General features: G+C 45.1%; 2 protein-coding genes across 7 annotated transcripts in view; one reads left to right on the top strand and one right to left on the bottom strand.

Moving 5' to 3' along the window:
* Recql (RecQ like helicase) overlaps positions 1 to 10,182 on the bottom strand; it is a 33,877-nt gene extending 23,695 nt beyond the window's left edge. For 3 of the 5 annotated variants that reach the window (XM_029478614.2, XM_085839798.1, XM_029478613.2), the window contains exons 1-4: positions 10,127 to 10,182; positions 7,729 to 7,776; positions 1,774 to 1,971; positions 386 to 565 (exon numbers count right to left, since the gene is read on the bottom strand). In XM_029478614.2, the coding sequence (XP_029334474.1) occupies positions 386 to 565; positions 1,774 to 1,971; positions 7,729 to 7,744 (394 nt within the window). In that variant the 5' untranslated portion in view covers positions 7,745 to 7,776; positions 10,127 to 10,182. The other 2 variants (XM_021164542.3, XM_021164541.3) reach the window with 2 other exon arrangements.
* Positions 10,183 to 10,327: 145 nt separating this feature from the next.
* Golt1b (golgi transport 1B) lies at positions 10,328 to 24,194 on the top strand. Of its 2 annotated transcripts, XM_029478879.2 has the most exons (6): positions 10,328 to 10,474; positions 15,386 to 15,477; positions 17,493 to 17,671; positions 19,792 to 19,873; positions 21,440 to 21,472; positions 21,829 to 24,194. In XM_029478879.2, the coding sequence occupies exons 1-5, from the start codon at positions 10,450 to 10,452 to the stop codon at positions 21,446 to 21,448; spliced, it is 387 nt and encodes a 128-aa protein (XP_029334739.1). In that variant the 5' UTR covers positions 10,328 to 10,449; the 3' UTR covers positions 21,449 to 21,472; positions 21,829 to 24,194. The 2 variants fall into 2 exon arrangements, with proteins under 2 accessions (XP_029334739.1, XP_021020584.1); XM_021164925.2 differs by lacking the exon at positions 21,440 to 21,472.
* The last annotated feature ends 235 nt before the right edge of the window (positions 24,195 to 24,429 follow it).

Genomic DNA, 24,429 nt, shown 5'->3' with positions numbered 1-24,429 from the left:
CACTCTCCATAACACACATTATCCCCCTGTGCTCGTGTAGCCTCAGCTTCCAGCATATTCCTCCTTCTCTTGCTTCAGGTGTCATTCAGAGCCCTCCTCTCCCCCATGCCACTTGGGAGGACACAGTTCACTCTGGTGGGTTCAGAGGCATTTGTGCAGCGCAGGCTATCTCACCTGGCCCAGAGCTATGTCACCCCATGCCCTCTCCCACTGAAGCCTACCTGAATGCCTGTAAGCACTGTGAACTCTCTATGCCCAACCCAGACTTCACCATTTCTCTCTGTCCTCACATAAGCTCTTTCTCCCGTGTAGCCAGGGTAGTAGACAAAAACAGTCTGGTGAGGCATGGGTTCGAGTCATATCAGCCACTTCTTCCTGTACATACCGTCTGAGCACAGCGCAGGCAGCTGGTAGCATAAGCTCTTCCCTCCTCCTGTGGGCATGACAAGAAAGATATCCTTTCTAGCCATGGTGACATTGATGGTTTCCAGCTGCAGAGGTCTGAACTTTTGCAGTTTAAAAACATTTTGCAGCACATCTTTTACCTTTCCGAACCATGGAAAATCTAGAAAGAGAAAAATTAAAAGGATAAAGACTATAAATGGGATGTGAATGGTGATATTTTTCCACATAAAGCTACCAGAATATATACAAATCACAAAAGTGCATAAAACTTTGAATATTCATGAACCATTAAAACATAGTAATTTTGTAATTTGTGTAACTAAGTACTCAAGACAAAGCATAGTGACTGTTTTATGGTTATTATACCAGAACCTATTGGAAACACGTGCCAGTAACTGAAAAGTAGGAGGGGGGTGCTCAGCCAGGCATGGGAAGGACAGTCAGGGGTGACTAAGGAGTTCACAGAGCTAAAGCACCCAGCATGAATGAGATGAGTTAAAGCACCCAGCATAAATGAACTTAATTACACGCTGGACTCGGGCCGAAGTGTTTTGCATTTAGAGACCAGGCCTGAGAATAATCTCCACACATAGACAAAATTAGAATTTCCTAAAATATTTCATTAAATGTAATAGTAAATATGTTTTGTACAACAGTTTTTAATTGTTTGTATGTATGTATGGGCGTTTGCACACATTTATGTCTGTGTTCCATGGGAGTGCTTGATGCTTCAGAGACTAAATAGAACAAGGTGTTATAGACCCTAGAACTAGAGTCCGTCTAGCTGTAAGCACTAGGAACCAAATCCAGCAATCAGCAATCAGTGTTCTGATTGCTGAGTCATCTCTCTAGCCCTTCATTCAAGACTTTAAATTAAGTATGGTTTGTTCTGGGTTGAGTGTGGCGGCACATGCATTTAATCCAGGCATTCAGGAGGCAGTCGGATCTGTGAGTTGGAGGCCAAACTGGTCTACATTAGTTTCAGAACAGCCAGGGTTAAAGATTGAGTCTCAGAAAGAACAAAACAAAACCAAAAACAAACAAAGAAAAAGCCCAAGGGGCAGGGTCTGTTTGGAGAGTTTAGCTAACTTTTTGTTTTAGTTAATGCTTAAAATTTTAACTGATATACTTTAATTTCTTTCTTTTCTTTCTTTTTTTTTTTTTTTTTGACACTGATGTTTGCTACTAAGACCATACACACAGAAAACAAAACCCAAGTTTCAAGTTCACATGTAAAATATTATAGCACATGAATAAAGAATATCTGCCTGCAAGTTCCCCATGCTAGCTTTATCTCCCCGTACACACTGATCCACAGGGTGATTTCATTCTTGATTACGACAGTGGGAAGGCAGGAGAGTGGCAAACCTTCTTTATTCCATGCAGCTGGTGATGTGTCCGAGTCGCTGCTCGCCTCAGCCCCAGAGTCCTCCAAGCACTGTTTGATTTTCTCTGTCAGGACTGACTTTCTCTGAAGGAGCTCTTGCCGCCTCTCTGTGAGTTCCTGAATCTGGATGTCAATGGCATGAAGCTCACTGGCTACGGATTCCAGTTCCTCTGTCAAAGCTGGGAGAGGAGAGAGAACAAACACTGTGAGGTTCCCGATTGGGTTCTGGAAAGTCCTCCGTCTACATTACAAGCCTAAAAGTAGGAGAGCAGAGGGCTAAGAGCATGTTCTAGAGTCAGAACCTGGGACTGGTTCCCTTCCCAGCTAAATGATCTCAGCAGAGCATCAGTGAACTTCACTGTCCCCTTCTACCAAGTGTCCATAATATGCTCTTAATAAGACCAAAGTAATGTTGGGAAAGTTCAGTGATTCATTCAACACGTAGGGAGTCCCTGATGGGCACTGGTCAGAAGCTAAACGTGTAGTAAATGACAGTTGCCGTTCTCATCATGTCACACAAAACTGGCCTAACAGTCTCCTAAGTCTCTGCGAGCGAGCCACCTGGCACCTGAACCGCACAGACACCTCCGTGTTTGGACTGATGCCGTGCATGACAACAGCTTCCAGTCATCCCAAGCAAGCTGATGAAATGTGTGGCGTGACAAACGGTGCTGTGGTAACCTGCTCTGCAACACCGTGGCTACGAACTTACAAAGTCTCAGGATCAAGTACTATTCAAGTACTGATTCAAGTATCAAATCACAGTGAGGCTCAGATCAAGGCAAGTGAGAGAAATTTGAAAGCTAAGGGCATCACGTGTGCTTTAGTAATTAGTGTACTGGAATGCCTCTTCCTTGGATCAAATCTTGTGGTTATGATCGGAAGGGAAGAAATGAGGCAGCCACCAGGTTCTCCCTGGGATGTCAGGCATGGGGTCAGGTACTCCTGCATCTCCCTCATGTCAGGGACCTGCTGGTGCCCCTTGTTCCCATGGTGGGGAAGCCAGCTCCTGCAGTACCTGCTGCAACTTCTCTGTTCCTGGAAATCTGGGGTAGGTTCATTTGCAAATCTATGTGACTGAGGTCTTGGCTCTTCAATAGGACACAGCATCCCCTGACATGACAGCACAGTGATGCAAGTCCCAGTGAGCATCAGATGACTCCTCCTGAGTTCTAGCTTATCCTACAGGGTGCAGCCCACCCATGTAGGCCTGAGCACATCCTTACCTTCCCGTGCTCCGTACCCATCTCCCTTCCTCACTATTGTCACAGCCAACCAGGCACCACTACCTACCTAACTCTCACAATAAGATCTTACTATTGTTGTTATTTTATCTACGCAGTGCTGCACCTAGGACCTCAGGGAGACCACACACACAATCCACCCCTAACCTACAGACCCAGCCCTCTCTGTATTCTGAGAAAGAGCCTCACTGACAGACCCAGGCTGGCCTTGAACCTATACTCCTCCTCCCTCAGCTTCTCTGACACTGAGATTACGACGTGTGCCATCACACCTAGCTGCCCACATCTTCTAGAGATGCTTATTACGTTCCTTCTGAAATCATCTGTGGCTAGCCCCAAGTCTCCCAAGGAAGTAAGCTACTGTGTTTTCTGCGCTTCCTACCATTAGCACATCAATTCATAAAGCACACTGCCAGGACCACAGTGGAGGCGGCTTATGAAAAAGCGAGTTCAAGCAAGTGATAAATGAAGGCAAGAACAAGGGGTATAAGCCTATCTTGCCCCTCATCATCCTCAGGACCCTATGACCTCTCAGGGAGTTCCTTACACCTGGGTTCTTATTAGACTGAGGAAGAAACACACACAGGGTCTGGGGAGCACTGTGTAGGAAATCCACACGGGCATAACTGTGTAGTCACTTGTGTCCTCTGTGAAGGCCCACTAGTAATAATTAAAAAGATGCTAATTCATCAAACGGACAAAACCATCCGGATATCAGCCAAGCCTGTTCTTGTACAACAGCAAGAACAAGCTGCCCCTCTTCCAGCACCAACGTCCACCCGCTCAGACTAATCTGGTCAGCGCCCAGTTTACAGACAGCTTACAGCACATTCTCACTGAGCCTCCTCTGTGGCATCATTCTTAAGAGGAAGACCAAATGACTGGCAGCAAGTTGACAAGACACTGGGACCTTCTGTGATGCAAGTACCTCACTCAGTTAGACATGCTGTGCATGGGCTCACCTTCCCCGACATGCTTCCGTGAAACCTACTATACTTCCATTTACAACATGCCTCCTGGACCATATCCATAGTTTACACAAACTGCTTCAAAGTACAGCCCATGAAATGCTAGGGAAATCAGTGATCAAATCATGCCCCCAATGTTTACAAGTGGCTACCCTGAGAGAATAACCAAAGCCACTTCAAAAGATCAGTTATAGTGCCAGCTGGGCCCAGTCAGTCACACACACACACCTCAGTGAGTTCTGATGCCTCTCCTGTAGCTGCTCCTCCTACTCTGACTTGGAAAGAGCTGCTGGTTGAACAGCCGCTCACCCTTGAGAGGCTGCTGGTCTCTCTGGGGATCTAGGCCTCAAGGAGAAGATGCTTCTACCAAGGAAAAGAACAGTGGCTCAAAACTGGAAGCCAGTGGCCTGCACTTGGGCACTAGGAAATCAACAGGCAAGAGGCAGCTGAGCTGGCAGGGAAAGTGACCATGACTAAGGAGGAGGTGGGTTGCTACCACACCATAGAGATAAGGGCTGTGTCTGGAACAGGGGTTCATGGGGCACCCCCCCCCACCATCCCCATATATATAGTTCTATGATTAAGCTATTACAAAGTAACAATGGTAACTCTAAAAAGCATACCAATAAGGGAAGTCTTCACATAGAAACAAACCAGAAACAGCCCACATGGAGAGCTGGAGAAGGCAGCTCTGAACACCAACTCTGACCGCTGACCACCAGAAATAAGACCTGCACACCATGTCTTTCTCCTTCTCTTTGTGCTTTGCCTATTGGCCGTGCTTAATGCTTTCTGATTTTAGTTTCTTAGTTCCGCTCCTATTTCCCAAACACCTAACATAAAAACACTAGTCCTCCGTCAAGCTGTGACTGAGATGGATAAAGGCAATCTGTGATCTCTCTGGGAGGCTGGACAAGGGAGCATGCCATGGCAGAAGCATGACTGCACCACTGCCCTCATTTGTACGTTAAGTAAGTCAGAGGCCAAGGGTGGGATCTGTGCTGTGCTGCCTTAGCCAGGCTGGAACTATAGCATCCCCTTCTCTAACCAGTGCCAGAGAACTAGACCTTAGAGCTGAAACAGACACCTAGCTTTCTGCATCTACACATCTACATCAGTGTCAAATCAGGGCTAATAGCCTTCCTGACATGAACTGCTGTGAGGTAACCTCAGGAGAGCAGCAGGGCCTCCAGAGCCTGTTCTCCTTCAGTTCTCTGAGCCTAGAGCCAGGATGTGTGCAAGAACAGCAACTCTGTGAGTGTCCTCCTCCTTCCGAACTGCGTGAGAGCTGAGAAGTGGACCATGGGATAAGAACTTGCCGTCCGTCCTCACGGGGAGTATTTTGCCTTTGCTCTCAAGGTTCTAGATCTCTTCTCACCCTGCATGCCTTTCAGCCACCTCTGACCTAATACCATACACACAGACAACATAGAAGGAGGGCTTAACTACCTCCCATGGTCAAGTAAGGGTTAATCGCTGCAGTACATCTTTTCAACAGTCTTGGCACTTCTGCTCTTCTGATCAAATTCTGCCTGATCCAGGTGTTAGTGTCAACCTATGCAACAAAGTCAGCACTGGAGACCCCTACACAAAGTCCCGATGAGCAAGGATGTTCAAAAATCTGGATGCTGAGACATTACTCAAAATGATGCTATTTCTAAAGCTAGCCTCTACGATACAGGTCACAAGCAGTGAGAGTCAACACTCAGTGAATGACTTCAGCAACCCACAAAGGATGCCATGACCGAGAGCATGGGGCACACTGCTGCTACTCTATCTCAAGAGCATGTTGAGGAGCCTAGGCCACACACCTGTGTTCCTAAATTTGTGGTTCATGTCTAGATATTCTAACAATGTCCCAAGCTGACATTAACAAACAGTCTCCTCCTATCAAATACAAAGCAACAAACCAAAGGCAATTTCAGAGGGTGCTTCAAGTATATATCAACAAACAGGCAGAACAGTAGACAAAATAGACTAACTTCTTAAAATGGACCCACTCCATTATTTGATTAGCTTTAAATCATAGCCCATTGGGAGAGCTTAAGTCAGGGTAGGTACACTAAGATGTGGAATCCAAGCATGCCCACACTGTACCTCCGTTCTGCAGCACCTGTTAGTCTCATCTTGATGGAGAAGTAATGACTACTTGTGTAAGGATCTAGACAAATTAGTATTACTGACTACCAACCCGTAGGATGTGAGAACAGACAAAACCAAAAACTTAGGTCATCTATCCACACTGGCATTAGGCAAACTGTGACACTGTGTGCCTGTTTGTGTGGTGGGTGGTGGTGAGCAGAGTGTTTTTCTAAAAAGAACTCCATCTTGTTTGCTAACTGGTAGGGTAGCATGCAGCAGGCCATAACCATCACACTCCAGAAAAGATTGGAGCACCATCCTAGTTTAAAAGTTCCCTGTCCTTGCCAGTCACCCGTCAATCAAACCAAGAACAAGATCTCATATTACTGCATAGTCTGAACACATAAAACCTGCAATGGAAGGGAAGACACCAGCACACTGAGAACTGACCTGAGGAAGGCCAGCGTCAGAGTCACTGCTTCTGTGAACTTAAGGCACTACTCAGAGAGCCACATAAAGATTTAGATCCTTTAATGTTATCAGAGGTTGGGGGTGGAGGGGACCAAAAGTTTAAATAAGTAAGGTCAGTTTAAAACAATGTCACACACTTCAGGCATTGTATGAGGCGAGAAAGAGGGAGAGGGGGACAAGGATGTAAAAATACATAAATTAATGGAAGAAATAAAACCTATTAAATCATAAAAATTTTAGTACCACATCTGAAGTCTATTCTTGTTTTTTCAAATCACATTCCAAAACTGTACAAATCATTAAAACTCTGGTTGAAAACCGAGAAAGCTGGTGCTAATTAGTGTTCATATTAACTGGAGCAGTGGGGTTGTTGGTGATTCATAAGTTCTTCCTTGTATGTTCTCAGTCTTCTAGACATCAGTCAAAAACATTCTCAGAGCCCTCATGCGCTGCTGATGGGACGGTAAATAATGCAGCCACTGTGCAAAACAGCACCAGCTCCTCAAAACCTTAAACGTAAGATCACCATTTCATCAGTAGGTCCCATTCTAGGTATACGCTCAAAAGAACTAGGGAGATGGCGAGTGAGTGGTAATGTTTGCTGTTGTAACCCTAGAATTCATGGTGGAAAGAGATCTGAATTTACCCTAGAACCAGGCACACATACACCCATACACACACGTACACACATACCCCCCGCACGAAAGCACTACTAAACCAAATTTGTCAAATTTAGTTAAAAAGAACAATAAAACATCAACTACTCAACAACAGATAGACAAACAAAACATAGCACAGCACATTACATACAATAGAACATCATTGGCATTAAAGGAGAAAATACTTTATACTTTGATATTGTGCCATATGAGGTTAGTATAACAGGTCAAGTTCAGAAAGAGGAAGAGAGTACGAAGAGTTTTACGGACCAGCATCCATCTGGAGATGGACAGCAATGACAGTCACACCGTGCAGACGCTCTGATCATCCGTGACCTGTTTACTAGTACTCACAAGGGAAAGTCTGTTGTGCATATTAATAAAGTAGATTTAAAAAAAAAATCATTTCTAGAATCAAGATTTTTTTCCAACTTTTTTAATCAAAAAAACAAAACAAAACAAAGTAGAAAAAAAAAAAAAGTAACATGCAAGGAATAATTGCATCCACTGACCTGAGACGGATGCCATTCTAAAACTGAACCGGAGATCCAAAGGTCCTTCTAAAGTGAAAGAACAAACATGGTAACATGTCTACCAGCAACACTGTGGAGGTTGGCAGAGGTCCTGCTAGCATGCACAGGCATTAGTGACCAGGTGAAGCAGGCATCTTCAGGGCAGAGGCCTGTGCAACACACTTCCCAAGTCTCCACTACTATCAGCTAAAACCGTTACGGTGCCAACTGAGTGTGCGGAGAAGTGGAACCTTCCCAGTGTTCCTGCCCCGTATGACTATGAAGTTATCCTAACCATTCCTCTGTCTTCCTTTGTTCCTGGAGGGCATCGTTTTCAAAACGATTCCATTCTCCTTGCCTCCTGATGGCAACACACCTTTCTCCACTCTCTTTGTTTTTGGGTTTTTGGGTATTTTTGTTGTTGTTGTTTGTTTTGTTTTGTTTTTTGTTTTGTTTTTCGAGACAGGGTTTCTCTGTATAGCCCCCGAGTGCTGGGATTAAAGGCGTGCGCCACCACGCCCGGCTACCTTTCTCCACTCTCGTAAGTCTTAGCTCTGCATGCTTTGCCTTTTGGCTTTAGCATGTTCAGCTATACAGGGTCATGAGTTTAATCTCTAGCACCACAAAACAAAAACTAAACAAAAACCAGTACTATCAATAATGCTCAGTCAATGACAATCTGTCACTATTACATACAAAAAAGTTACAAAGCAATATAGTTTTTAAAAAAATCTTATAGATGTTGGTGCCAAATAGAATGTCAACAACACTCACCAAATAATTCTCCCACTAGGCCCATGTGTACCTTAGCAACATGGCACACTGTTCCTCTATGGCTTTCTCTCTGACTTAAAAACTGGGGTGACTGCCTCCCAGGTACTGAAACTAAAGGCATGCACAGCCATGCCTGGCAGGACTCACCTTACAAATAAGGAGGATAGATTTTTTTAAAAGTAAATAAATGAATGGATAAACAAATAAACTACTTGGCAGTATACTGCACAGTTGCTTTAGAGAGTTACAGTTAAATTCCTCCTTAAAAGAAATTAATATTCTAAGTAGATAATTTCCAGAGCCTCCTCTCTTCTTCAGGGAGCTTACTCCATTTCTCTATAAAATTTGCTCACTTGCAGAGGGGGGTGAGGTACACACTAGTACTCTCTTGGCTTAAAAGAATTTGGGACAGTTAAAAGTGGAAGAAAACATGACTTATATTAAAATTTAAAGATTAAAACTTAGGCCTGAACATTTAATTCCCCAAACTGTTATGAACAATTATTTTGCTCAATGACAATCTGTTACCATTACATAAAAACAAAATTAGAAAACATGTTATGTTTTGCTTAATTTTGTATTTTTAGTAATTATTTGGGTAGGCGTGTAACCTGCCCAAAATTCCCTTGGAAGAACGTAGGTTTTCTGCCTATTTAAGTTTCAATAGTTTGCTAATTTCAAAGTCATTTCGTGCTCAGTTAGAACACCGGCTTTTATTAGGGGTGGTGTTTTAGTTTTCTATGTTAGGAGCCAAGGACCTCATTGTGTTCATGAACTGTTGTGAACAACTTTTTTGCTCCATCAATGACAATCTGTCACCATTACATAAAAACAAAAACAAACGTTTGAAAGCGTGTTATATATTGCTTAATTTTATATTTGCTAAATCTAAGAGTGTTCTCCAAAAACAGATTCTGCACCCGTCTATTCTCACTTGAACTGTTTCCTTTATCGAATTTGTACCCTTCCTGTACAAGGCTGTTAAGACAGATAAGCCCTGATTAAAGAGTAAGGACAAAACTAACGGACATTTAAGGATGGGTTTAAGTCAAGACTCCTCCTTCCTCAGGTATGAGAGCATCTCCTTATCACTTCCTAGACTGATACTATTCTGCCCATGGACTTTAAGATCCTCTATCATGGCAGAGCCTGAATCTCTTCACTTTTGTAAACAGCCTGGGGGGGGGGGGGGGGGGGCGGGGAATGCCTTTTCCGGAACCTAAATAGAGGCGCTTTCTCTTCCCTTAGGAGAGATTCGGTCTAAGTTCATTTCCTTCCACTACTTCAAATATATATATTTTTTTGGACTTTGCTGCCAATAACCTACCCCTTGCCTAAATTAGGCAACTTCACAGCAAAACATAGCGCAGCACGAAATACATTCCAAGAACTAAGTTACAAAGAGGTCAAAAACCGTGAACCAGGTCCACTGTCATCAGTGCGGAAGGAAAACGCACGCTAACCCTGAGCGCATCCCTCCACCCCGCCGGCACCACAAGACGAGGCAGAAGCGCAAGCTGCGGCGACCAGGGCTCCTGAAAGCGACGGCAGAGACGACGCCCGGCTCCTATCCGCCCGGCAGACAGCCGCGGCCCCACGCGCCGGAACCGGCACCTCCACGAACCTGTCAGCCGCTCCGCGCGTAAAAACCTTCCCGCCGCCCGGCTTGCAGCGCCCACCCTTCCGGATCAGCCCCCTCCACCAATCACAAGCCATTGCCTTCTCTGATTGGCTGCGTGGTGTGGCGTCCGGGCGCACATCCGAACAAGAGCGCGTGCTATTGGTCTCGCCGCAGCCAATGGAGCGCGGCCTTGCGGCCCGGCGGCGGCGGCTGCGTGTTTCCGGAAGACGTGGCGGCTCGGGCCCGGGCGGCGTCGCCGAGGCTCTTCTCCGGACCAGGCTTCGCAGCGTGGGCCCCGAGGCACCGCGGTCCTCGCCGCCGCCACCATGATCTCCCTCACGGATACGCAGAGTAAGCGCTGCCGGGCCCCAGCGTTGGCCGGTGCTCCCGCCTCAGCCTCTGCTCCGCCCCGCAATGAATGGAGCGAGCGCGCGTGGGGCGGCGGCCCGCGGGAGGGAGGGAGCCGCGACGGGAGGACCGCCGACCTGCCCCGGCCCAAGTGGCGCCGCCGCCACCTTCGCCCCGGTGGCACCCGCGCTCTGTCCCACGGAACAGCCGTCGGACCAAGTTTCCGGGGTGGCGGGAATGGGACTGTCCGCCCGCGCGGAGGCGCCTGCAAGGCTGGGGTGGGCTGGGGGCGTAGAGAGCGGTGATCAGACGCCACTGTTACCAACCTACCCAAAATTCCCCTGCAAGGACTTCGGTTTTCCGCTCGTTTAAGTTTCAGCCAAGTTTACTAATGTTAAAAAGTCACTTTGTGCTCTGAGCATTGACTTCGATGGTTTAGATTTCTGGGTTAGGAGTCAGGATCACACTGTAGGCTAACGAGGCTCATTGTGTCAGTGCTAGCCTTCCCACTTGTAGTCCTTCTGCTCCAGTCTCTAAAGTTCTGAGATTACAAGCATGAAAGACTCTGCCTGTTTCTACAGGGAAAGGATTTCTTTATTCGTGTTGTAGTCTGTACTTCGTGGCGTGTTCTATTTTAGCATCCTGTTTCTGCCTATCTCACATTCTGATCAGCTTTGCAGTCTTAAGTCCTGCCTTTTTTTTTTTTTTTTTTTTTGGTAGCCCCAGAGATTAGAGCATCGCAGCCAAGTGTTTCTGCAGACTAGCAGAGCGTTATCCCTGTCTCCATCGTTTTCTCTGTGACTTCCATTTTTCTATCTTTTCTTATCGATCTTAGTTATTTTTTTATTTACGAATTCTACCCAAGCTGTTTACTTTTTAAAGATATCTTTATGGGTATGACCTCTTTTTGCCTCACTTTTGCTCATTACCATGAACTTCGTTTCTTCAAACTATAGTCACCTTAGCTTTTCAAGATTCTAACATCCCACTGAAGTGAAACAAAAACCTTCCTTGAAGTTATTCAAAGTGGAGTTTGAAGATTTAGATTCAAGTTGTGGCACTCTGGAATGTCACAGATCCTTTATGAGTCCCTCCACACCCTGGCAGTCCCCTCTGTCTTACTGTGGACTGCACAGCTACCTTCTCTAGCCCAGGGTTGTTGTCTTTTGGTCCAGTCAGGCTCATTTGGTTCTAGTCAGAAATAAAAGTGTCCCTTTTTTCCCTTCTGTCACTAAGTCTTGTGAACCTGTTTCAGTTTACTGCAACATGTAGTTATATAGATAAGAGTGATCTTAATTACTTGTTTAAATGTGTTTTTTTAACATGCATGTGGGGACCAGAGTCATAGGATCCTCCTGGAGCTATAGTTACAGACGGTTTTTAGCTGCCTGGTGTGGGTGCTAGAAACCAACTTGGATCCTCCAGAAGAGCAGCTTTTATTACTTACATGTTTAATTCTTACACGAGTGTGGGAAGGCATGGACCATTTATGAATTGGGACGTGTAAGACATTGAGTTATACACAAAGGCAGAAACAGCCATGGTCCTGGGAGTTCTGGTTCACAAGCCTTTGCTCTTGTCACTGTAGGGCTAGCTATCTAGCTTCTGAGGAGACTTGATGTCAACATTCACGTCTTGGGATGGTACAAGTCTGTGGTGTATAAATTACCCTGTGCACAGGGCAGAGAATGTCACTCTCCAACAAAACTAACACAGCGAGGGATTGAATTCTGGGCAGAAGAAGCTGTTCTCCCCTTGTTTTACCACATTTCTTGGGATGGTGAAATTCTGTGATGTTCACTTGTTGATTTCTGAGGTGAGATGGTGAGTTATAGCCAGTGGTTAAGGAACCAGAGCTTGTCAAATTCAGGCTATATCTGTGTCTGTGTTGACTTCGAGGTTGAACCAGTAGCAGCCCAGAAAGGTGCCAGCATGAGTCATGGCTTTCAGATGTTGTGAGGAGGTTGATCAGGCTCTGAGCGACTGCTCAGAGATGCCAGTTCATGATGTGCTGAAGATTCTGTAGTATGCCCTCCCCCATACCAGCAAAGCCTAAAGAAATGCCAAGACTTACTCAAGGAGATGAAATGGGGGCAGCTTCCAGCTCACATCTGGATTGTCACATTAAGTAAAATGCCGCTGTGGTATTTGTTTACATAGTTGAACTCTTCTGTTTCCTAAAGGGTGTGATGAGGAAGGCGGGGCTACTCTTGCTCTGTGAAGGTGTCCCCATCACTAAATGCCAGCTGTGATTGACAATGGGCTAAACTGGTCTTTATAAAATTTCTCTAGTATGTCTTTTCTTTATGTTAGCGAATATCTCAGATTGCTTTTATCAAGCTTCTTTTTTTTTTTTTTTATGGGCAGAAAAAAATAAAGAGAGATTATGTTTTCCCAAGTATGATACAGGCAGGAAGATCACTGCAGCATGTAGGCCTTTTGATTTCAGAAAACTTGTAGCTGGGTAAGGATAGGGACAATGGAAAAGGTGGAGGTGAGAAAGGGGTGTGATAAGGGTTTGACCCATTTCATGGAGGAATCCTGGCAGCACTGAACTGGTGCCAGTGTGGTAAAAGAGTCTACAGGCAGCTGTCCCCTTCTGACCTGTACTTCGTGAATCATGGCTCTAGTAGGATTGTAGAATGATAAGACTGGGTCTGTACTCTCCCTGCTGCCTGTGGTGTGGCCAATTCCCACACTAATGCTTGAATACAGCAGCCAGGAATGGGTTGCTCATTGGAAACTTGAGCCTTGGTTGCTACTGGGTACCTCAGAACTTTGTTAAAGGAATTGTGAGGCACTGTTGGCACTGAGCTGTGAAGAGCCTTATAGGATATCTTTTCCACTGCAGCTAACTCTTTTATTATATGTAAGTACACTGTAGCTGTCTTCAGACACCCCAGAAGAGGGCATCAGATCTCATTACAGATGGTAGTGAGCCACCATGTGGTTGTTGGGATTTGAACTCAGGACCTTCGGAAGAGCAGTCAGTGCTCTTAACCGCTGAGTGGTCTCTCCAGCCCAATCAGCTAACTCTTAAAGGTGTGATACCCACTGAGTTGTTCTAGACTAAGATTAAATTTAAATCGTTTATATTCTGTGCATTCCAGTACCCTTGAGTTTAATGAGTATGTAATGGTTAAGATAGACTAGATACTTAACTTTGATTTGGAGCAGCTTAAGTCTCCTCTCTGTAGGTTATCCTCTGACCCCAAAGTGATGTGAGTCTGACTACAGTCCAGTGCTACTGGGAGGATTGTATAGTGCATATTCTCTGGGAAGTACTTCATAGTGCCTGATTCCTGACAGGTTCTCAATGCATAGGAACTATTGCCATATTGTTTTCTTCCTTTATTTTCAAACCTGAGGAATGCCTTTACTTTGTGTGTGTGCACGTGCGCACATGCACTTTGTGGCCAGATTGACATTGGGTGTCTTGCTCATTCTCCAACATTCATACATACATACACACACAGGACAGGGTCTGCACTGAACCTGGAGCTCACTGATGTGGCTAAACTGCCTGGCCAGTGAGCTTCAAAATGCCCATCTCTGCCTCACCAACCCGGGGAATAGAGGCATGACCCCGCAAGTCTGGCCTTTTATGAAGATGCTGGGGGTCTGAATCCAGGTCCTCATGTTTGCACAGCAAGCGCAGTACCAGCCCGATGTCTGTCTTCATGAAGGAACATCGTGGGTGCTGTGTCATTCTGATAATTTGTGAACTAGACGGTAGCCACAGTCAAATGACTGGGCTGTTAGGATTTACTTAAGAGAGTTTCACTTCTCCTTCCTCTATATTTTTCTCTGGGAAATTAGAGTCTGACACCTAAATCATTGTTTTAGGAAATTTTCCTGAGACAAGAAAGTATTCCTTTGGTATTTGCATCTCAAATACATTTAAATTAGAATGGTGGTAGACAGGCTTGTAAATTCTTTCAGACTAATTTTAGAATCAAAATGGAAAGTAGTATCAAAAAATGTAGAGTTGGGCATGGTGGCGCATGCCTTTAATCCTAGCACTCGGGAGGCAGAGGCAGGCGGATTTCTGAGTTCGAGGCCAGCCTGGTCTACAAAGTGAATTCCAGGTCAGGGCTACACAGAGAAACCCTGTCTCGAAAAACCAAAAAAAAAAAAAAAAAAAAAAAAAAACAAAGGCCCTGGAGGCACAGAGGTAAAGGTGATAAAGTAGTGGCTCATCAGCTGAGCCTTTGATTTTGCTGCCCCACCCCCACCCTTGGTTGCAAGGGTTGTAACTGGCCTGGATTTTAGCTCTCTAGAGCTGACAGGAAAATAATAACAGGTCAGAAAATAACAATTCTTTAGAGAAAAAAAAAATTGCAAAGTATCCTTTAACAGCTAAAGCAGTGTGACCATGAGGTGGCCGGCACACTTGGCGTTGAGTATGTCTGCCTTGTACAAAAGGGAAGGCCTAGGGAATCCAAGGCCAATGCAGCATTCTTACGCGGAATAGGCTTCATTAAACTGTGCCCACCACGGTATTCAGTACCTACAGCAGCCCTTGGTCTCTCAGAGTGGGCTGGCAAGTGTTAGTTTCTAGGTAAAGAAGTAAAAATGGAGGCTAGGTTAAGATTTCAGGCTCTAGTTTTAAACATGACATTGGTAGTGTAAAGTTTGTAGGCAATAAACAGTTAAAGCCTATGCATGTTTGTCTAAGGCCAGAGCGGTGGGGGGGTAGGGGGGGCGTTGAGGTAAAAATGTCTTTTCCTGTCTCCTGCCTAAGAACTGGGGATTCTGTTCCTGATTTACATTGGATGTAATGTAGAACTAGTGGTGCTGCCTTGATGCTGAAGGAGCCTGGCCTGCCGCGCTGGGGACCTGGGGCATTCTGTGCTGGGTTTATGAGGACATTGAGGACCTGATTCTTCTTTAACCGTGTGGTTTATGTTGCAGAAATTGGCATGGGCTTAACAGGATTTGGAGTGTTTTTCCTGTTCTTTGGAATGATTCTCTTTTTTGACAAAGCACTGCTGGCTATTGGAAATGTAAGTCTTTGAATATATGTGTCTTTTAAATTTTCATCAGGCAGTTTTATCTACTTGCTAATCGTAGGAAATGACTGTCAGGGTTACTGTTGGCAGCAGCAATGAAGCCCTCAGCCTTATGTGACCAGCAGAGAAGCTTAAAGCTCCTACCAGGGCCACCACCCTACTAAGTGGTTATGGTGGGACTTACAATGGATTGAGTGAGTGCTACCCCTGAATAGGAGACTGAGGCAGCTGACCTAGCCAGGCATGGTAGCTTAGGCCTGTTTGCTCAACATATAAAAAACTGAGATAGAATCACCACAAATTTAAAGTTAGCCTGGGCTACAGAAAACGGTGCTGTCTCAAAACGTAAAAGAAATATGTCTTGCTAGTCCTTTGCCTTAGTAAACTTATGAAAATATTTTTAATGAGAATGTCTAAGACTGTACACATGATTAAACTGTGTAACCTAAAAGCTTTTAAAAGGTACATCCTTTTTGCCATGATGGCTCAGTGAGTAAAGGGGCTTACCGTCAGCCAAACCCTGGAACCTACTTGATAAAAGAAGAAACCCGCCTCCTCTGAGATGTCTAACCTGCATGCACGTGCCCCCACCTGCTCTAAGATAGTGTCTAACCTGCATGCACGTGCCCCGCCTCCTCTAAGATAGCGTCTAACCTGCATGCACGTGCCCCTGCCTCCTCTGAGATATCGTCTGACCTGCATGCACGTGCTCCGCCTCCTCTAAGATAGCATCTAACCTGCATGCATGTGCCCCCGCCTCCTCTGAGATAGCATCTAACCTGCATGCACGTGCCCCCGCCTCCTCTGAGATATCGTCTGACCTGCATGCACATGCTCCGCCTCCTCTAAGATAGCATCTAACCTGCATGCACGTGCCCCCGCCTCCTCTGAGATAGCATCTAACCTGCATGCATGTGCCCCCGCCTCCTCTGAGATAGCATCTAACCTGCATGCACGTGCCCCTGCCTCCTCTGAGATATCGTCTGACCTGCATGCACGTGCTCCGCCTCCTCTAAGATAGCATCTAACCTGCATGCACGTGCCCCCGCCTCCTCTAAGATAGCATCTAACCTGCATGCACGTGCCCCGCCTCCTCTAAGATAGCATCTAACCTGCATGCACGTGCCCCGCCTCCTCTGAGATAGCATCTAGCCTGCATGCACGTGCCCCCAGGCAGGTAAGTAAGTAAATAAAGCAATTCATTTTTTTCTTGCATACTCGTACTGTGGTGTTAGCTGACCTCCTTAGAAGCAACATGCCTTCTTTCCTTGCTTGTGTACTGCCCTGTCTCTGTGTTGGAGGTCATGCAGGAGCTCCAGAAGTAAGCGATCCCCCTTGGGAGAAGGTGGAGAACTCGTGCAAGATGTTAGGTGTTTTTGAAGTCTGTGGCCTATTTTAATTAAAGAGAGAAAGGGTAACAAAGTAGATGTTCTATGCCAGTGCTATGGACAGCACTGCTGAGCGAGAATGTGACACTTAGCTAGTGGGCTTGCTGTGTATTGATTGGTAAGGAGTAATTTTTCTTGAGGAAAGCTAATGGGGGAAGTATTTCACACACAGTGAAGGAGAGACAAACTCAGGGACAATCTCTTACCCACACATGTATCACTTCTGCTGCTGGGCTGCCTCCCGAGCTTCACACTGCTCTAATGCTGTCTGCATGGCCATCCCCCGAATCTTCCATTCCATTCATAGAAACCTCCACAGAGACAACTGCAGCATCAGGGAGTACATTTGAGCGTCACACTTTAATGCAGGCTGGCCATCCAGGCCTTGCATCTCTCTATCCTATCACATCTTCCTCCTTCGTGGGGTGGAGATAAGCAAAGAATGAGGCCTGTGAGGGCAGCCGGGCCTGCCAACATGCTCACCCCAGTCCCTGTTCCTGCTGCTGGGCATGAAAGCAGGGACTCATGAGGACTCTGGCATCTGTCACATCAGAGGCCAAGCAAACTCCTCACTAGGGTGCTGTCTAACCCTCTCTGTGTTGCGTTGTCTTTCTCCTCTAGGTTCTGTTTGTGGCTGGCTTGGCTTTTGTAATTGGTCTCGAGAGAACGTTCAGATTCTTCTTCCAGAGGCACAAGGTGAAGGCCACTGGGTTTTTCCTGGGCGGTGTGTTCGTGGTCCTCATTGGTTGGCCTCTGATAGGCATGATCTTCGAAATTTATGGATTCTTTCTCTTGTTCAGGTGAGGCCCTTCTTTTCTTTCTTTTCTTTCATGAGCCAGAGTCTGAGAGAACTATTGCAGAAACCAAGGCAGTTGGGCTAGTGTGGGAGACTCTTTTCCTGAATGACCACTGCTTATATTGAGTTTTTATTGTAAGTTTAGATCAGTCAACTAAAAAAAAAAAAAATGTTTCCTAAATGTAAATGACTGCCTGAGTGAGATAATAAAGTATTTATAAAATATCCTCAGTGCTGCAAAATTCATTTTATTGCCATTTGTGAGGTGTGTACAGCATTTGGCATTCTTAACAGGATGGATAGGTACGTGGATCTGTCACTGTGTTACGTAATGTTTCTTCATAGTGGCTGCTACCTGATGGCAGAGTGCTCAGTGCATGCACGTGGTGAGGAATCCGGTACTGAGCACTCTGGAAATGCCGTCAGTTAGCCAGAAAACACTGCATGTGAGATGACAGACCATGCTCATCAGTCACCTAAAACATAAAAGTGAGTTAAGTACCAGACCTGTCTTAAGGAGCGACCATTTCTAATATGAAAAACAAACTGTAAAGCCTTCAGAAGTGCAGTGATAATGTCATGTCACCATAGAAGGACACAGAATATTCTTAAGGACGTGGTAAGAGAGGAGCTTATCCAAGCACAAGAAGGATTGTTCAGATAAGCTGAGCCTTAAAGAACAGATCAGAGCTCTTCCTGTAAGTCAGCACAGAGAGGTTGGTTGACTGACGGGGCTTAGACAGAGTTGTGAAAGCGGTTGTTTGTTCTGTAAAAAGGAGAGCAGTTCCCCATGGGAGTGTGGGCCACAAGCCAGAAGAGGCTGCAGACTTCTCTGAGGTGCCAGAGAGCAGTGTCTGCAGCAGAGAGGCAGGGAGGGACACAAAAGATTCTTAAGCCAGGAAGGCATTTCTGGGCAAATACTCACCAGGCTGGCATGCACATCAGGATTCAGTGAGATCACTCTGTGGCTAAATGTGTTCACCACTGAGCCTGAGGACAGACCTGAGTTGGATCCCCAGGGCCTACGTGGTGGAATTAGAGAGCTGGTTCCCATAAGCTGTTCCCTGACCTCCACACATCAGAGTATGTGCTACCTGCTCACACATGCTCACATATACACGTTAATAGAAAAAATTAGGGTGCGTTTAGGTAACAACAATTGGAGATAGAAAAAACATTTAAAAGGCTCAGATTTGGTACACAGTATAAAGTTAGGAGATTGAACGGCTGTTTGCCGTTTGAAGTGGGAAAACAATAAAGACAGCAGAGATGGCAGTGAAGGTCAAAAGACCAGAGTTGACTCTTGATGCTGGTGTAGAATGAGGTGCTGTCATTTGTGCGTAAGTTGCATTAATACATTGGCTTCGTGGTTTGAAGAAGCTGCTGGTAAACCCTGTGCTTGTGTTGGGTTTTGTGTGTGCTGAGGGCATCTTGGCTTGATCTAGAGTCAGGGTCCTTGTGGCTCTTCAAATGCATAGAACCCTAAGCAGCAGCATGTGACGCCCGCCACCTGTTGTGTTTTTAAAGATACCTTTAATTATCCACTTGCACTTGGTGCTCCAGACAACCTGCATGTCTGGAGCATGCGCCTCAGTGAACCATAAGGGCTGCTCCTCTGTGGGTTACATCACTCACTTCCTGTGGGCTCAGCTCCATGACTTTTCTTCTCTGTGGTGCTTTCATCCCTGTGAACTACATTTTAAGACCCAGATGCAGTTTATTTCTTGAGCATTCTCAAATTCTGTAACTTTCCTGGGTTCACTGATCTACAGTTAAACTGATTCGAGGCTGTGTCACTTGAGTGGGCATGTATTGATCCCAGAAACTGACGCGATGTGAGCCTCCCCACTGGTAGGTGTGCTGTCACTGTTGTGTTCATGGTTTTACACAGCCCATTTCTTCTGGTTTACCCCTCCCCTCTACTCCTGTTGCCAGCAGTAGAACAGAAAGCCTGTGGTCTGATCACGGCACATCTAGGTCCCATTCTATTCTGGGCACCCTTTTACCACCAGTCAAGTTGTTCACTGCACTTGGAACTAGTGATTCAAGTATTCGTGTGACTTGGCTCGTGGTTCCTCCTGTGGAGAGCACTGAGCTCTAAGTACCTTGTCTTCCTCCTCCCAGGGGCTTTTTCCCAGTGGTCGTCGGCTTCATCAGAAGAGTGCCTGTCCTCGGATCCCTCCTAAATCTACCTGGAATCAGATCAGTAAGTAGTCACCTGGTTAGCAAAGCGCTTTCAAGAACCACCCAGATGTATGGATTATGATGCCTTTTCACTGGGAGTTTGAATCATTGATGTGATTGCATAAGTATGGATCCTGGTTACCATGACAACCAGAAACTAATCATTCTTAGACCTATGAAACCTGACATTTTGTTTGAACATGCCATTTTTAGTATCGTTTTCTATTTTGATGTTACTCCGATTGATAATGCTAAGCTACCTTTATGAATTGATAGGTAAAATCCTTCCTGTACTCAGAGTCTACTCTGGATGCTTGATGCTAACTGGTCGTGGGGGCTGCCATCTCTTGTGGGGTCTCAGAGCTTCTCAGGACTTATCTGCCCTCCTTGTGCACACCTCTATCATAACATTTACCTGTTTTCATTGTCAAGAAGGGAGCTCCAGACCTGTGGCCATAGTCGTCTGGGGCAGAGGTAAATGGCTGTTATTCTTCCCCAGGACCCAGTATAACGCCTGCCACTCAAGATAAAAACACCAGACATTTCCCCCAAGTGAATGAATGAAGCATGCTTGTGTCTGGTGTCAGACCCAGTCAATCTCATGGCAACTCCAGATGATTTCATTTTAGCCGTTTTTCTTAATCTGAAAACCGAATGAGATCGTGAACTCTGGAGACAGTGCTGGAGATGGAGTCCAGCTGAGAGGAGACACTGCTTTGGGCTCAGAGCAGCCCATGTCAGAAGTCACCTGCCAAAGAGTCTTTCGTAGTTCTACGCTCGTGTAGAACAGCTGGGCTAAAGCCCAAAAGGCTTTTGAAAGGCTCATTGAGTATGTGTAGGAATTGCAGAGAGAAACAAGGACTTCTAGAAGGAGGAACACTCCTGTAAGCCCAATCCCGAGCCACGTCAGGTCAGTCTTCGACGCAGACTCTTAGAGGCCTCCTGGCACGGCCTGGGGATTTGCAGTCACCTGTGAAGAAGAGATGTGGTGCTTTACTTTTAGCCCCTGGAATTTAAAGTTCTAGTGACTCCACATACACTGTGACAGTCACCTCTTTATGATCATTTCAAGGGTTGGTATGTCAGCTTGGGGTGGGGCGTACTGAGGCTCCATTTGTCCTTATTAGCAGACTCAATGTAGATACTGCTTTTAGAGAATGAATTTACTTAGACCGTAGTTGCACTCGCTTACAACTTCTGTTGTGATCGTGTAAGTGGGCAGCCAGTACAGGAGGGATTGCAGTCATTGCCTAAGGAGCAGTGTGAAGTGTCAGGGCAGAGGCACTGCTGGCTAGAACACACGGTGCTCCATGTTGCAGCATTGCCACTGATCATATACACGTTCCCCTCTGGATGCTGAAGAAAGACAGGCTTTCTGACTGGGGATGGAGTGGCCAAAGTTAGTAGCCATTTACATGAGTGTTTGTTGAAGTTCTTATTTGAAAATTACAGATACTCATTGGCAGCACTTGAGTGTTTCAGTTTTGCCCACTTCCGCATGATGTCCAGAATGCTCAGTTAACATATTTTTAGTTAATAGCTGTTGTTGATTACTGAACTTAATTGAGTTAAATCTGTTTGTCCAAAGACCACGTAGGCCCAGAAGAGATGCACAGGAATGGTCAGTGGAAATATCTTATTGGGTTCACTACTGCATGAGTGGCTGGCATTTCAGTCTTTTCTTTTTGTTGAGCTAACAGTGTTGGTGTCATTTTATTTATTATTTTACTCATTGTGTTGCATTTTTCATGTTTCACCCTAAAATTCATGTGTATAACATGCCATGCAAAAGCGACTTTTAAAAAGATAATTTTATACACATCTGAGAAGATGGTGGTGGGCACCATCCAGTTAATGACTGTCAGTCATGCCTTGAATTCCTGCAAATGTTATAAAACTGGATGTTTTAAACCAGGGTTTAGTCAGTGCTGTACAGTGTTTGAGTTCCCTCTGACTCTGTTTTTCTTCTCCTTACAGTTCGTAGACAAAGTTGGAGAAAGCAACAATATGGTATAACAACAAGAGAACTGAAGAACTTAAATACTGTATTATTTATAAAGCCCTTTTGAAGAATATTCAGCACAAAATTAAATTTCACGAACTAGGGTGTAAAGTTCCTTACAGAAGTTTAAAATGTACGCCTTCCAAAGTCCCAACAGCTGTGGCAGAAGCAGTGGCAGAAGCAGCGGCAGGCTTGTGAGACTGAGGTCGGAAGATGAGGAAGATGGGGAGGATGAAGCCTGTCGATGCTTAGTGGCCTGAGAAGGCTGTCTCCTCGTCTTGCTGCAGTATGTGAAACAGCCGTTCGTGCAGAACCATGGTGTCTGTTACTTTCTTTTTTTTTTTTTTTAAGAAGATTCAGGAACACCAGTAGGCATTTGATTTTTTTTTTTTTTTTTTTATGATGTCCATTGTGGTGGCCCAGACATATCTAGGTATGCTGGGTTTCTAATAATGATGCCTGGATTGGATTATGTCATCTCCATGTATCGACCCAAGGAAGCCCAGTTTCATGTGTGAATCACTCCTTTTTTTTTTTGTTTTTGTTTTTGTAAACATGGATAAAATAAAACTTTTGTGGTCCTTTTGAATCTTAATATTTTGGGGCCAGGTAAAAATCTGAACTAGATAGTCATTTTTGAAATACGCAGAGGTCATTCTGAGCTGTTATGTCCTCAGTCACAGCTGACCTCATTCTTTCTTGACTCTCCAACAATCTGGAAGTGCAGATCTCTCGAGTGTGGCCTGGGTGTGTTCATACAATCTGTGCCGTGCAGAAGCCGAGCAGAGAGCGTTCTGACCATGGAGTAGCCTGCTACAGAGGCTATTGGAGTCCATTTGGGGATCCTAAACCATACCATATGAGTTCTCCCATGCCATGATGTAGTTTTTCTCTTTGGGTTCTTAATGAAATTTGGCCATTGCTTCCCACCTTGTTTCCATAACTTACAGTGACGTTGAAGGTGTGCGACACATTAGAGGCTTGTTCCGTGACTGTGAGGAGGGCTGATTACTTCATCTTGATTTTTCCTCTTATTTTCAGCCTTATTGCAATATCCAAAAATTAGCATGCACCGCATCTGCTTCCCTCACTGTTGTCCACCTGAGTTAGGACGGAAGGCGCCCCCGTTGACACGTAAAAGCTTTTTCGTTCTAACTAAATTGGCCTAGCTTCTTATAAACAAGATGCTGGGGAAACATGCCCTTCGCCTCATCTGTCGCTGGTTTGCCCACAGGGACAGTGATACTTTCCTGTTGGACACGGGAGCACTTCGTCAGACACAGTACTACTTATCTTACCACTAATGATTGCACTATTTATTTTTAACAGTCTCAAAGTTTTTTAATGCATAAAATCATAATTGAAATTGTATTTATTTACAAGCCACATCTATAAGACATTACAATGTTGTTTTTAGCTAAATTTCTCAGTGCCAGGAGAATCCCCAGCCTTGCCTATCTACAGAAGGAAGAACTGGTTTGTAGTGGCATGGCTCGTTCTTGTGGATGACTGTCGTGTTTGGTACTTGCATCTGACTTTCTGGTGTAACCTGTGAAAACACGATAAGTGGAGAATCCTACCTCAATAGCTCATGGGATAATAAAAGACCTGGCGTTGTGTCTGATGTTCCTCAAAAAGTCACACCTTCCCTGAAGTGTCAATGCTATGCTTTGAGAACTGACCTGTGTAAGGTGCCCTGTATATTTATAATCAGCTTTGGCCTATATGATTGACAGTGGCTAGGTATCACTCCTGTTAGAATGAGAGTCTGCCATTTTACTCCTTTGTAGACATGACCCTATCAAAGTGGTTTTCACACTACAGCAAACATCCCTTTCAGCAGTCTGATTTCAGAAAACACTGGACCTGGGAAGAATGAGAGGCTCATAGTCTAACTTAGTAAGGCTGAGGCAGCTTTCAGTTTAGGGTGAGACTAGTCTGCAGTGAGCCTAAACTGCTTGGCCTCCCTCATAGCTTTTCTCAAGCAGAACCTCGAGGCTCTGCTTTTAAACAAAGCAGCCCTCAGACTTCTAAAAGTCCTATTGTGAGTTCCCTCAACCCTACCCCCTTCTAAAAGGAGCCTTCTGTCTTTAACAAAAAACAAACAAATAGTTTGATTATTCCCCCCAGATGGAGGACAAGGTCCAGTACTTAGCCTTAAGTGTTTCTGTCATGTTCAAGTGTATCTTCTGTAACAGAAACATACCTGCAGTGTTTCTTTTCCCTTACAATTCTCTGGAGTTCAGCTGCTTTAGAAGTCTCATGGTCAAACTATGTACTCTAGCAATGGCGTATTGTAAATACACTGTCTTACCTCAATAAAAGGGTACTTTTCTATTCAGTGGTGCTCAAGTTTATCTTTACTTTGAAGTCTTTAAACTTAAATAACACTATAAAATAACATACCTAACATACCCTATTTTTAAAAGTGGGCATTGTGTAATTTTGTCTGTCACATGCCCTTGACCGTTTTTATATCCGAAGTGCTTAAATACGGCCATGTAGCAACTATTCCCAAAAGCACATTTGGAAGCTGTTGAAATTTATAAAAGAATTTTGAGGGGGATCCAGACTTG

This window comes from Mus caroli, unplaced genomic scaffold, assembly GCF_978045245.1.
Source record: "Mus caroli unplaced genomic scaffold, Mus_caroli_1 scaffold_7, whole genome shotgun sequence".
Lineage (NCBI taxonomy): Eukaryota > Metazoa > Chordata > Mammalia > Rodentia > Muridae > Mus > Mus caroli.
The sequence above is the reverse complement of the archived record's forward strand: the minus strand, read 5'-3'. Positions and strand labels throughout refer to the sequence as shown.